Source organism: Pan paniscus, chromosome 18, assembly GCF_029289425.2.
Source record: "Pan paniscus chromosome 18, NHGRI_mPanPan1-v2.0_pri, whole genome shotgun sequence".
Classification (NCBI taxonomy): domain Eukaryota; kingdom Metazoa; phylum Chordata; class Mammalia; order Primates; family Hominidae; genus Pan; species Pan paniscus.
The window spans coordinates 67409392-67422795 of record NC_073267.2 but is presented as its reverse complement, the minus strand read 5'-3'; the positions used below and the strand labels follow the sequence as shown (position 1 = coordinate 67422795).

At 49.9% G+C, this 13404-nt stretch overlaps 1 protein-coding gene across 1 annotated transcript in view; it reads left to right on the top strand.

Annotated features, from left to right (window-relative positions):
* The window catches only part of CNGB1 (cyclic nucleotide gated channel subunit beta 1), a 96911-nt gene that overhangs the window by 24667 nt on the left and 58840 nt on the right, over positions 1–13404 (top strand). Inside the window, exons 14-17 of the mRNA XM_055100784.2 lie at positions 1312–1471; positions 2415–2501; positions 11545–11632; positions 12278–12440. Coding sequence (XP_054956759.2) covers positions 1312–1471; positions 2415–2501; positions 11545–11632; positions 12278–12440 — 498 coding nt within the window. The remainder of the gene's footprint in view (positions 1–1311; positions 1472–2414; positions 2502–11544; positions 11633–12277; positions 12441–13404) is intronic.

Here is a 13404-nt window from a genome sequence, read left to right as displayed (position 1 = left end):
AGAAGTGGGGAGCTCTGTGCCTGGCAATGGAAGCACCCCATAAAAGAAGGTATTTATGTGTGTCTCAGTTTGCTCATCTGTAAAATGGGGAGAAAAATATAAAAGAGGGAAAATAAAATGGGGATGCAAATTATAACCCCAAAATGTTGATGTGAGGACTAATTGAGTTATTCCATGTAAGCCACTCAGCACAGGGTCTGGAACATAGTAAGTGCTCAAAAATGCAGCTGCTGTTACTATTATTGTTGTTATGCAACATCATGAACAATAACAGCCAAAGTCTCAGGATAAGACTTGAGGCCGGCTTCCATTTAAAGTCATTGTTACTACTACCCAGGTATGGTGGTGCATGCCTGTAGTCCCAGTTACTCAGAAGGCTGAGTGAGGTGGGAGGATTGCTTAAGCCCAGGAGGTCGAGGCTGCGGTGAGCCATAATTGCACTAATGCGCTCCAGCCTGAGCGACAGAGCAAGACTCTGTCTCAACAACAAAAAAGTCACTATTACTAATTCATGTTTGGCTGAGGGCCACCAAGATCCCTGGAGCTTTTGGGGGACACCTAGTATTCAGGCATTGTCCTTTGTCCCTGACACCTGCCTGGGGGTAGGCTTAGGTTCCTGATGAGACTGCTCTGCACTCCCTTTGAGCATCTGCCAAGCTCACAGGCCCAGGGTGTTTTCGTTGTCAAGGACCAGCATACTTGAAGAAGTGTTGAAAATTAGACTCCCATCTGAAATTGGGACCACCTCCATGAGAAAGTTGAGTTTCCCTGGAAGGCAGAGCCTCTAGGCCCAGGAGGGAGGGAAGGACTCTCAGAAGCAAATGCCGAATGTATGGGCGTGCTGTCACCCGGGGGTGGCATCTACAGAGCAGGAAGCGGGCAAGCTCTCTCTGCATCCCCCAGGACAATCCAGTCCACCTGCACCTGGATGTGGCCAGGTGGACCCTGAACCTGGGCCTTTTGGCATCCCTGTGATGCTGTGATTGGAAGCATTGTTTCTGCCTCTGCACAAACCTTTAAGAAGGAATCCCCCGTGAGAAACAAACAGGATCAACCATAATCAAAGCTCTGTCTCAAGAGGAGAAGGGGGGAAAATAATGGAGACAGAGTGAATGAGCACAGGCTTCAACCTATCACCGGAACACCGATCTGGTCCCGCTGAAAATGGAAAGTGCCATTTCCCCACTGCATGACTAAGCACTGAGGCACTGCTGGCGACAGCCAGGGCTCCCTGCAGGCTCCCTGGGACTCAGAGGCCCAAGCCCACTCTCCTGCACATCCCATAAATGGCTCTTCCTGTGTTCCCTGCAGTCAGCATCCTTCCTGGAGGGCAAGTGGAGCCTGACCTTGTCCTAGAGGAGGTTGAACCGCCCTGGGAGGATGCCCACCAGGATATCAGTACCAGCCCACAGGGTACAGAGGTGGTTCCAGCTTATGAAGAAGAGAACAAAGCTGTGGAGAAGATGCCCAGGTGGGGAGTCTGAGAAGACCCTAAAAGATTAGTTATTGTTTGAGAAAGTGCCAAGCATGCAGTACCTTATCTCAAAGGTATGAAAAGGCACAGAGCAGGAACCAAGCCTGCTTCCCCCTGCCTTCATATAGCCATCCTTCTCCCATGGGTAGAACGGCTACCAGGTTCTTATGTGCCACTCCAGAGACAGTCTGGGTACATGCAAGCTCGCATCTCCCTCCTTTTTTCTTTTTGTACAGAAGATGGCATAGCACATGTACCTATCTGCACCTTCCTATATTTATTCAACAATATACCTTGAGGTCTTTCCACATTCAGGATATAGAGGGCATCTTCATTTTTCACTGCTGCATAGTATTCCATCATATGGCTGTACCATAATTTATTAAACCTCTTCACTATTGATGGACATTTAGGTTGGTTCCAAAATTTTGTTATTATGAACAATTCTGCATCAGGCACTCTTGTATGCATGTCTTTGCACATGTGTGAATACGTCTGCAGGAGATTTCTAGAGGGGAATTGCTGGGTCATTGGTCATGGGAATGTGGAATTGTGGTCATGATTGCCAAGTCGCCTTCCACAGGGATGTCGCAATCTTTGTTCCTACTAGAGATGCTTGGTGACAGTGGGAGGTCTCGGGTTCTGAAGCCCATAACTTACATAGCTAAGATGGGGAAACTGAGGCCCAGAGAGGATCAGAGGCTGACCTAGGGTCACCACCAGCACAGTGGCTGGGACAGTCCCCTCATGCAGAGGAGAGGGTTTGTTGCCAGAGAGAGTTCAGGGTTGCTCGGGTGGGGCTCCCCAGGTTGAGCCTTGGTTGGAAAGTCCAGGTCTGGGGTCAGGTGTCATGGGACATCCTACAGAAAATAGAGGCAGGAGGTAGACTCAGCGGGGCAGCTTCGGGTGGGCTCACCTCCTGCCTCTAACCCCAACTCAGAGAGCTGTCCCGGATTGAAGAGGAGAAAGAAGATGAGGAGGAGGAAGAGGAAGAGGAGGAGGAGGAGGAAGAGGAGGAGGTGACTGAGTAAGTCATTTGCTTACCCGTCTGGGAACGGCCCTGGGGCTGGGGTTGGCTGAGCTCCTGGGGTCTGGGCACTCTGCTGGTCATGGGAGCTCCTTTCTGTTGTTCTGTGCTGTGTAAGGCTGGGCTTTGACCAAAGAGGCTGTGAGAAGCTGGGGTTCCCCTGCTGTGCTCATCATGACCTGGGAATCATATTACCCACCTCTCCACATCCCCCCCCACACACACTAGAATGCAGCCTCCAAGAGGGCTGGGGCTTTTATCTGTTGCTTTCACTGCCATGTCCCTAGAGCCTAGAACAGTGCCTGGTACACAGTGGGCACCAAATAAATGTTAGTTGTCTGCAGGGACATATGCAGTGGGCTCCCAGTTCTCCCATTATTCACAAAGTCAAGGCTGCCTCCCCTCCATATCCACCCACCTTGGTTGCCTTTGATGCCTTCTAGGGCTGTCCTGGGTTCTGCTCTACTGCCCAGTAATGGTCGATCGTCCACCCACATCCATATATTTCAACGTTAAACACACAGAAGAGTTCAGTTAAAATAAAAATTAAACACTGGAGATCAGGAAACACTATGGAGGGTGAGTGGAAGGATGACTGGACAGGGGGATACGCATGGGGAAGAGCAGGCAGTTGGACACCTGTGCCTGGAGTTAGGAGCAGGAGAGGTGGGGCTGGAGATGTGACATCGGGATTCTGGGCATGTAGGTGGCATTGAAAGCTGTGGGGCTCAAGGAGATGCCCAGGGAGCGAGTGTGGATAGAGGAGAGGCTCATGGACAAGACCAGAGGTTGGGGAGATGAGGAACCAAAAAGGACTGAGGAGGAGGCACCAGTGAGCAGGGCAGAGACAAGAAGAGTGTGGGGCCCAGAAGCCAAGTTAGTGTTTCAGGAAGGTCGACCAGGCGTGGTGGCTCATGCCTGTAATCCCAGCACTCTGGGAGGCCGAGGCGGGTGGATCACTTGAACCCAGGAGTTCGAGACCAGCCTAGCCAACATAGCAAAACCCCATTTCTACTTAAAAAAAAAAAAAGAAGAAGAAGAAGAAGAAAGAAGGACTGCCTCAAAAGCAGGTTGTAAAGCCTTGAACTTGTTTTCCCAAAGGCAATGGGGAGCCATTGAAGGTTCATGAGCAGGAGAGTGGCATGATCTGGCAGCTGTGTTGGAGAAAGATTGAGTCAGGGAGAACAGTGAGGAGACTGTTATGGTGGGCCAGGTGACAGTAAGTTACTCTCTCCTTGCTCCAGTCCCCTGGCATTATGTCCCTGTGTCTCTGACCACCATGGTACCTCATGACCCACGTCCTTTCTCCCTGACCTGTCCCTCTGGCCATGGCCTGAGACAGGATAGCACTGTGAGTGTTAGGAGCACAGGCTTTGGCATCAGAAATGCCAACTCCACTTTGCTTCTGTTAGTGAAATGACCGGGGCAAGTGGTGTACCCGCTCAGAGCTTCTGCCTCCACATCTGTAAAATGGGGGATAATAAAAGGCTCCTGCAGAGGGGTCATCAGGGCCAGCGGTGATGATGGAAGTTGTAGGGGAGTAAGTGCCCCATCGATGGCCACTGATGTTCTCGTCCCCCAGTGGCCTCTTTTCGTTCCAGTCAGGAAATAGTTAAACAGGATTTCAGAGCTGGAAGCCTGTTCAGTGTCAGCTGCTTTTAGTCCATCCTTACTCAGTTCACATAGACTCTTTCCATCCTTGACAGGAGGCCACACAGCCTCTACTTGCTTACCTCCAATGACGGGGAGCTCACAACCTCTCAAAGGCTGTCCATGTCATCCATATGCCCCGCTGACTTGTGAAATTATTTCTTAGACCAAAACTAAGCCTGCTTCCCTATGGCTTCTGTCCCTTCCTGACTTGTCCTAATTCTGCCTTCTGAGCCACCCTGCAGTCCCAGCAAGATGAGGAACTTAGCTGCTGCCTGGTTTCATTAGAGCAGCTTGTTTGCCCTCTGCTTTCTGTGGAGCTGTGCTTCTGTGTGGGGTGTATAGCTACAAGTGGCTGCCTTGCTGAACTTGTACACCTAACACCCAGGCTGGAAAACCCCTGTATTTGCCACTGCTCTGGATCTGAGACACCCTTTGAAGGCCGGTGATCAACTATGCTCACATACATGCATGTGCAGATGTGTACTATCTATACACATGTTCTCAGAATGCAGTACACATGGGCACACACACACATATCTGCACTATACCCATATGCACCAGCACACCAACACAGACATACATGGTGGGTTATGCACACACTTACATGTACAGGCATGCACACACGTATACCCACACACATGCTTCATATATGCACAAGCACAGGCAGCACATTCATACATATTCATACATGTGTGTGCACACAGGCACACATGTACATACTTGCACACATCCACATGACAGCCTTGCACAAATGCACATGCATCCAGAGTTACCGGCAGATGCTGCAGGCGTGAACATCTTCATACAAATGTTTACCCAGAGTTTTGAACTCGGGGAACTTTTGGGCTCCAGGCCCAGGGAGGGACAAGGGAGTGACAGAGTGGGTGATCACAGGGCCAGGGCCAGAGGGTGTGAGGCCCAGGGCAAGAAAAACTGGGCTGTCAATGGCTGGGGAAGGATGCTCTTGGCCAGCTTTGCAGAGACACAGGTTACGGATGATGTTAGGGCCTGGTAACGGGCAGATGGTCGCCTAGAGACCCGGTCTCTACAGGCAACAGCTCAGCTTTCCCTAGCAACCGAGGCCTTTTGGTTCCACCTGGCCTCCCTGGGGATGCTTCTGCCGTTCCCTGCACATCTCCTCAATCTGATTAGAAGCAGGAAGGATTGCTGGCTCCTCTGCCACTGGAGCCACCCTGGCTCGGGAGCTGGGCTCCCACTTGCATGCACCGACCCAGGCTTGGGATGAACGCCACAGCCCCCAGCTGAACCCCTGCACCATGGGCATCCTGACTGGTCCCGACCGAGAGATCCAAGTAGGTGGCTGCCTCTCCCTAAGGCTCCCCTCCTTCCTGCTTTTGGGGCTGGGATTTCAGGTGGACAGTCTGCTGAAGGTGACAGTGAGGACCTTAATGTTGGGGCACGGCCTGCGGGATGGCACAAGGCGGGAGGAGTGGACGGGTAAGCTTTTGAGAGCTGGCTGCCACTGCTGCTCCCTGGATCTTAAACTTGGAAAGCCGGAGGGTGTCTCCAGGAAGCCAACCTCAGCCAATCTGTCTGTTCCTTTGCTTGGAAATCCCTGGGACTTGGGAACTTTCTGGAAGTTGATGGCTTGCTGCTTCTGGGCTGCACAAGAGGGGGCCTTGGCAGGCACTGGGCACCCTGTCAAGCAGGGGCCATACGGCTTTGGTAACATGGCCCCTAGACAGCCCCTGGTGATGCTGACAGCGCCACCACTGGGCTGTTTAGGTGTTTTGATAGCTGGGGATTTTTGTGCAAAAGGTTTCTCAATCCATGTGGGTGCTTTCATAACCCTGCAGATCACCACCTCCTCTGGGATTAATAATAATACTGACAAGAACAATAATAATGGCCTCCATTTGACTTACGATTTTTTTCCATGCCACTCACGGCTAAGGCAGCCTGAATGGCAGATTCTATTATTCTCTCATCCCATTTCACAGATGAGAGAACTGAGGTTCAGAGACAGGGCCCTGCCAGTAAGCGTAGAGCTGGGATTCTTGGCATTACAGACAAGGAAAGCTGCTCCCAATGTTTAGTGATGAAGAATCCAGAAGAATCACCAGAACAACATCTGGCAGTCTTTTTTTGACTTTTCTGTGAGATTCTCACTGGCCCTTCTGATCTTACTCAAATAGGACAGGCAGCACAGGCCAGGCAAATCCTGCCCATTTGACAGATGAGCAGACAGAGGCAGCCCAAGGGCTTCGAGGTGACTTGCCCAAGGCCATACAGGGGCTTCTGGTCTGATACTGGAATAAGCAGGACCCCAGGAAGCCTCTGGCTGGGCCTGTGGGCAGTTCATTTTCTGAGCCTTGTGCTGTAGGCAGAGAGCCGAGACAGACCCTGTATCTATTTCAGGAAAGTCATCCAGTCATCCCCCTTGCAGCCGGAGACCTGTCTTTAACCCATTTGTGCAAGGCTGACTTCTCCTTAGTGTAGAAGGCACAGTCTCCAAAATACTCAGAGGCGGGCAGTGAAACAGAGCATTAAGCACGTGGCCTTGGGGTCAGTGATGCAGTATCTTATCCAGGCCCACCTTGCACAGGCGGTATGACCGTGGATTGGCCATCGAAACTCTCTGAGCCTCTGTTTTCTCAGCTTGCATGTGAGCAGTAACAGTTACGATCTGTCAGGGTTATGTGAGATTTGAGTTTTTTTTTTCCTAGGCTCTTTTAAAAAGTTAATTATTTTTTCTTTTCTTGTTTTTTTTTTTTTTTTTTTTTTTTTTTAAAGACAGTCTCGCTCTGTTGCCCAGGGAGTGGAGTGGCATGATCCTGGCTCACTGCAATCTCTGCCTCCTGGGTTCAAGCGATTCTCCTGCCTCAGCCTCCCGAGTAGCTGGGATTACAGGCATGTACCACTGTGCCTGGCTAATTTTTGTATTTTTAGTAGAGGCGGGTTTTGCCAAATTGGCCAGGCTGGTCTCAAACTTCTGACCTCAAGTGATCCGCCCGCCTCGGCCTCCCGAAGTGCTGGGATTACAGGCATGAGCCACCGTGCCCAGCCTAATTATTTTTTCAATTGACATAAATTGTATATATTTTTGTATATAATTGTTGTTTTGAATTATGTATACATTGTGGAATGGCTAAATTGAGCTAATTAACATACACATTTCCTCATATGTTCATCATTTTTTGTGGTGAGAACAGTTTAGATCTACTCTTAACAATTTTTACAAATACATTGCTATTAACTAGAGTCACAGGCTGTATAATAGATCTCTCACATTTATGCTTCCTATCTAGCTGAATCTTTGTACCCTTTAACCAACATCTATCTCCCCACCTCTCACCCCTCCCCAGCCCCTGGTAACTACCATTCTATTCTCTCCTTCTGTGAGTTCAACTTTTTTACACTCCACATATAAGTGAGATCATATGGTATGTGTCTTTCTGTGTTTAGCTTATTTCACTTAACATAATGTCCTCAAGGTTCACAAATGACCAAATTTCCTTCATCTTAAAGGCTGAATTCTATTGTGTATATATAGGACATTTCCTTGATCCACTCATCTGTTGATAGACACTTGGGAGGCTGAGGCAGGTGGATCACCTGAGGTCAGGAGTTCAAGACCAGCCTGGCCAACATGGTGAAACCCTGCCTGTACTAAAAATACAAAAATTAGCCGGGTGTGGTAACATGGGCCTGTACTCCCAGCTACTCGGGAGGCTGAGGCAGGAGACTCACTTGAACCCGGGAGGCTGAGGTTGCAGTGAGCTGAGATCGCATCATTGCACTCCAGCCTGGGCAACACAGCGAGACTCTGTCTTGAAAAAAAAAAAATTAATGCTGCAATGATGGGAGTGCAGACACCTCTTCAACATACTGTTTTCATTTCCCTTGGATCTGTACCCAACAGCTGAATCATATGGTAGTTCCATTTTTAACTTTTGGTGGAACTTCCGTATTCTTTTCCATAATGGCTGTGTTAATTTACAATCCCACCAACAGTGTGTAAGTGTTCCCTTTCCACTGCATCCTCACCAACACTTGCTATCTTGTCTTTTTTTGGGTGGGGGCGGGGGACAGAGTCTCACTATGTCGCCCCAGCTGGAGTGCAATGGTGCAATCTCAGTTCACTGCAACTTCCGCCTTCTGGGTTCAAGCAATTCTCCTGCCTCAGCCTGCCAAGTAGCTGGGATTACAGAAGTGTGCTGCCATGCCCGCCTAATTTTTGTATTTTTAGTAGAGACAGGGTTTCACAATGTTGGCCAGGCTGGTCTCGAACTCCTGACCTCATGATCCACCCACCTCGGCCTCCCAAAGTGCTTGGATTACAGGTGTGAGCCACTGCACCCGGCCTATCTTGTTTTTTTGATAATTGCCATTCTAACAGGTGAGAAGTTAATATTTCATTGCGGTTTTGATTTGCATTTCTCTGATGATTAGTGATGTTAAGCATCTTTTCATATACCTGTTGGCCATTTGTATGTCATCTTTTGAGACACCGAGGAATGTGTATTCAGATTCTTCGCCCATTTTTTTAAATCAGTTTTTTTCCTTACAATTGAGTTGAGTTTCTTATATATTTTGGATATTAACCCCTTATCTGACTTACGGTTTGCAAGTATTTTCTCCCGTTCTGTAGGGTGTTTCTTCACTATGTTGATTGTTTCCTTGGCTGTGCAGAAGTTTTTTAGTTTGATGTAATCCCATTTTGTATATTTTTGCTTTCATTGCCTGTGCTCTTGGGTTCATATTTTTAAAAATCATTGCTTAGGCCAATATCATAGGGTTTTCCCCCTATATTTTATATATTGGTTTTATAGTTTCAGATTTTACATTTAAGTAGTGTTCAATCAATGTGGGTAGGGTTTTTTTTTTTTTTGCGACAGGGTCTTGCTCTGTTGCCCAGGCTGGAGTACAGTGGTGCAATCACGGCTCACTGCAGCCTCCACCTCCCAGGCTCAAGCAATCCTCCCACCTCAGCCTTCCAAGTAGCTTGGACCACAGGCACATGCCACCACACCCAGCTAGTTTTTGTATCTTATAGAGATGGGATTTTGCCGTGTTGTTCAGGCTGGTCTCGAACTCCTGCACTCAAGCAATCCTCCCGTCTCAGCCTCTCAAAATGCCGAGATTACAGGCATGAGCCACCACATCCAGCCATCTTCTTGAGTTTCTTTCATCGATGTTTTATAGTTTTCAGCATATGGTTCTGTCACCTTCTTGATTAAATTTATTCCTAAGCATTTTATTTTATTTTATAGCTATTGTAAATTGGGTTGTTTCATTTCTTTTTCAGATAGTTCATTGTTAATATATTGAAATGCTACTGAATTTTCTATGTTGATTTTATATCCTGCAACTTTACTGAATTGGCTTATCAGTTCTAACAGTTTTTTGGTGGAATCTTTAGGGATTTTTTTATATATAAGATCAAATTATCTGCAAAGAGGAACAATTTAATTTCTTCCCTTCCAATTTGGATGCCTTTCATTTCTTCCTCTTGCCTAATTGCTCTAGCCAGGACCTCTTATAGTACATTGAATAGAAGTGGTGAGAGTGGGCCAGGCGTGGTGGGTCACACCTATAATCCTAGCACTTTGGGAGACCAAGGTGGGAGGATCACTTGAGCCCAGGAGTTTGAGACCAGCCTGGGCAATGTAGCAAGAGCCTGTCTCTACTAAAAATACCAAACCAAACCAAACCAAACAAAACAAAAACAAAAATAGCCAGGAGTGGTGGAGCATGCCTGTAGTCCCAGCTACTCGGGAGGCTGAAGCAGGAGGATGGCTTGAGCCTGGGAGGTTGAGGTTGTAGTGAGCCATGATCATGCCATTGCACTCCAGCCTTGGTGACAGAGTAAGACCCTGTCTCAAAATAAATAAATAAATAAATAAATAAATAAATAAAAAGAAAAATAAAGAACTAGTGAGGGTGGGCATGCTTGTCTTGTTCTTGATCTTAAAGGAAAAGCTTTCAGCTTTTCAACATTAGGTATGATGTCAGCTGCGGGCTTGTCATATATGACCTTTATTGTATTGCGGTCCATTTCTTCTATATGTAATTTGTTGAAAGATTTGATCATGGAATGATGTTGAATGTTGTCAATTACTTTTTCTGCATCTATTGAGATGATCATATGATTTTGTTGCTGTGGTGTACCGCGTTTATAGATTTCTCAGGGTAATTTGGAGGAGGATCTGGGGAGACTTTTCATGCAGACTGCCTGGCACGCAGCCCAGGAGCCGCTGTGGCAATGTGATTACCGACTGATTTCTGCTGCCAAGCGGCTGGCTCCAGACCGACTAGGCAACAATCCCGTCTCCACCTTCCTGCCCCACCGTCCTTGCTCAGGAGGGCTGAGACTTGGCCCTCTGGGTAGAGAATGATGCATTCAAGTTTCCTGGGTGGCAGACACCCCAGAGCATCCTCTGTGAGCCCCTGGATGACAGGAGTCTGAGGGGTGGGGAGGGGGTGTTAGGAAGCAGGAACTAATCCTAACTACAAAAATCACATTAGTCCCTGGTCCTGAGTCATCATTTTAACCCAGAGGTCGCACACGGACATCTAATTTAGCCTGGAGACGGGTTCTTTTGGCTACTACATATTAATAAAGATATATTAATTTGAATTATCAGCATCTAAATATCAGACAACTTTACCTTAGAAAGATATATTTCAGGCTCTGTTTGAAAATGGAATGATCTGGCCACCTGGGCCCCCTTTTCCAGCGGAGTGGGGTTGCTGCCTTCAAATGGACGTGGGTTCACTAATTTGCCACAGCCCTCCCTGCCCACTGCACCCTCACCCCTGGCCCTATCACTTATGTATGCCTGCTGCCTGGGCCCGGCACCCATGAAAACTTCAGCAGTTGCAGTGGCTCTGATCTCATGGCATGGGAAGAACCAGGGCCTGGGTTTGAGGTTTGTGTGGTTTGGGACAATTTGCTGTGTGATTTCGCCAGGTCACTTCACCTCTCTGGGCCTCACTTTTGTCATGCTCTACCCATCACCAAGATTGCCTGGAGACTGGGAGACCCCAGATGACAGCTCCTCCAACCATCCTCCATGCATTTCTCACACATGTTGTTCCCATTTCCTGGGCAAGCTTTTCCTCCCCGCCATTCTTTGTGGTAAAATCATCATCCTGGAGGCTCAGCTTACAGGCCACCTCCTCTAGGAAGCCCTCCTTCCTAGCAGAGTTGTGGCATGTCCTTCACAGTGCCTTGCTGAGTGCATGTCTCAGATGGGGCGATTGTTAGCAGGACACTGCCCTGGAGGCTCCTGAGGTTGAGACTGGTTCTTGGGCATCTCTGTACCCTCCGCTCCTGGCACAGAGCGTGGCCCTCAGCAGGGCTGGGGAAACCTTTAACACCCCTAACCCAGTCCTTTTATCCTCCCCACCCCGCCCCGGGTCACAGGGTGCTGCTGGATAGCTGTGCGGTGTCGCAGGTGGGCGTGGGCCAGAGTGAAGAAGACGGGACCCGGCCCCAGAGCGCTTCAGACCAGGTATGAGAAGCACCAGGCACTGGCACCTCTGAGGCCTGGCTTGGCATTGGTGGAAGGATGGGGACCTTGTCCACTTTGCTTATGGGGGGGTTTTGGCTGGTAAGATGCCCTCAGGACAGAGGGAGCAGGGTGGCGGGTCCTGCGAGGCCCCCTCTTGGCAGGGGTCAGATAGTGGCCTAGGCCGTGGGTGGGGAGACGGGTGGACCCGGCTCGAGTCCTCCTGTGGGTGCCTGTCTTGGGGCAAGTCGCCTCCCCACTCTGGGTCCCAGTGGCCACCTGTGTACGAGGGGGCTACAGACGCCTCCCTTGGGCCTGTAGGAGGACCCAAAAGGGCTTGCACACTGTGAAGAGTGGTGCTGTCGATGCTTTGTTCCCCCATGTGCCAGGCTGCAAGGAGAGTGTCCCTCATCACAGGTGACACGTCCAGCTGTTAGGACCCGTAGGTCCTGGGTGCACTGCCCTCTACAGGTTGTAGGCTACTCCCAGGATGCCCAGAAGGTGGGCTGGCAGGACCTGACTGGCTGGGCAGGGCAAGAAGCAGAACTGGGCCCATGTGGACTTCTGAAGGCAGATCTAACAGGAGCTGCTGAGACTAGGGCTGGGGGCTGATGGTCACAGTTTCTGTTTTCACTTTATTCTCTGCAGAAGCTGTGGGAGGAAGTTGGGGAGGAGGCCGAGGAGGAGGCTGAAGAGAAGGCCAAGGAGGAGGCCGAGGAGGTGGCTGAAGAGGAGGCTGAAAAGGAGCCCCAGGACTGGGCGGAGACCAAGGAGGAGCCTGAGGCTGAGGCCGAGGCTGCCAGTTCAGGAGGTAGGTGTGGTGGTGGTGGTGATGGGTTGCGCAAGAATGTCTGAGGTCCTTTTAGGCTGGAGGCAGCCTTCGTGCAGGGGCAACCCCTCCTCCTCTCCCTCCATCTCCTTCCCCCCATTGCCCCCTCAGCCACCCTGTCTTCAGGAAAATCCCATCCTTGGTGTCTTGGGGCCACATTTTCAGAGCCTACTGATACATCTCAAAGGTTCTAAGGAATTTCACTGAGGCCCGGACTCCCAGTGGGGCCGGGGAAATCCCGATCCCAGCCAACTCCTTCCTTCCAGCCTCTCCCTGCCAGCGCCTCCTGCAGGCCCGTCCTAACCAGCCCCTCCCAGCCAGTCCCTCCTGCCAGCCTCTCCTGCCACTTCCGCTCAATGAGGATGCAGCTCTTGGGCTACTGCCCAGTGAGGGTTTGGCTCAGACATCACATAGCTGAGTGAAAACTGGAACCAGAACTTCCTAACAGAGTGTCCTGGACTTCATGTCTCTTTATGAGCTTTTCCTGATCTCCAGCTGTACCCAGCACATACATTTTGCTGTGATTTACCACCCTGCCCTCAATCCTGAGAACTCAAGCAATGGCGGAGAAAGAGTCCCAAGGAGTCCAGCAACAGCTGGACCCTGGAGCCGGGACAGGCGGGCCCCAACCCCTGGCCGGCAGGTGTTGCGTGCCTTACACTCCACATTCCCCACGCAATGGGTCTTCAGCCGCTCTGTGAGGCAGACAGGCCATTTTACAGATGAGAAAACTGAGGCTCTGTGTGTGCGGATTTGGCCAAGAGGTCAAGGCACAGACCTGCATTTCACTCCTGGCTCCTTTCTCTCTTCCTTGCTGTGTGACCCAGAGCCAGTTCTGTGACCTCTCTGAACCATGACTTCCAAATCAAGAAAAAAGGGGCAATAATAGTACCTAGCTCACAGGTTGCTGGGCAGAGTAGGGGAGACAATGTGTCCAAGGCACCCC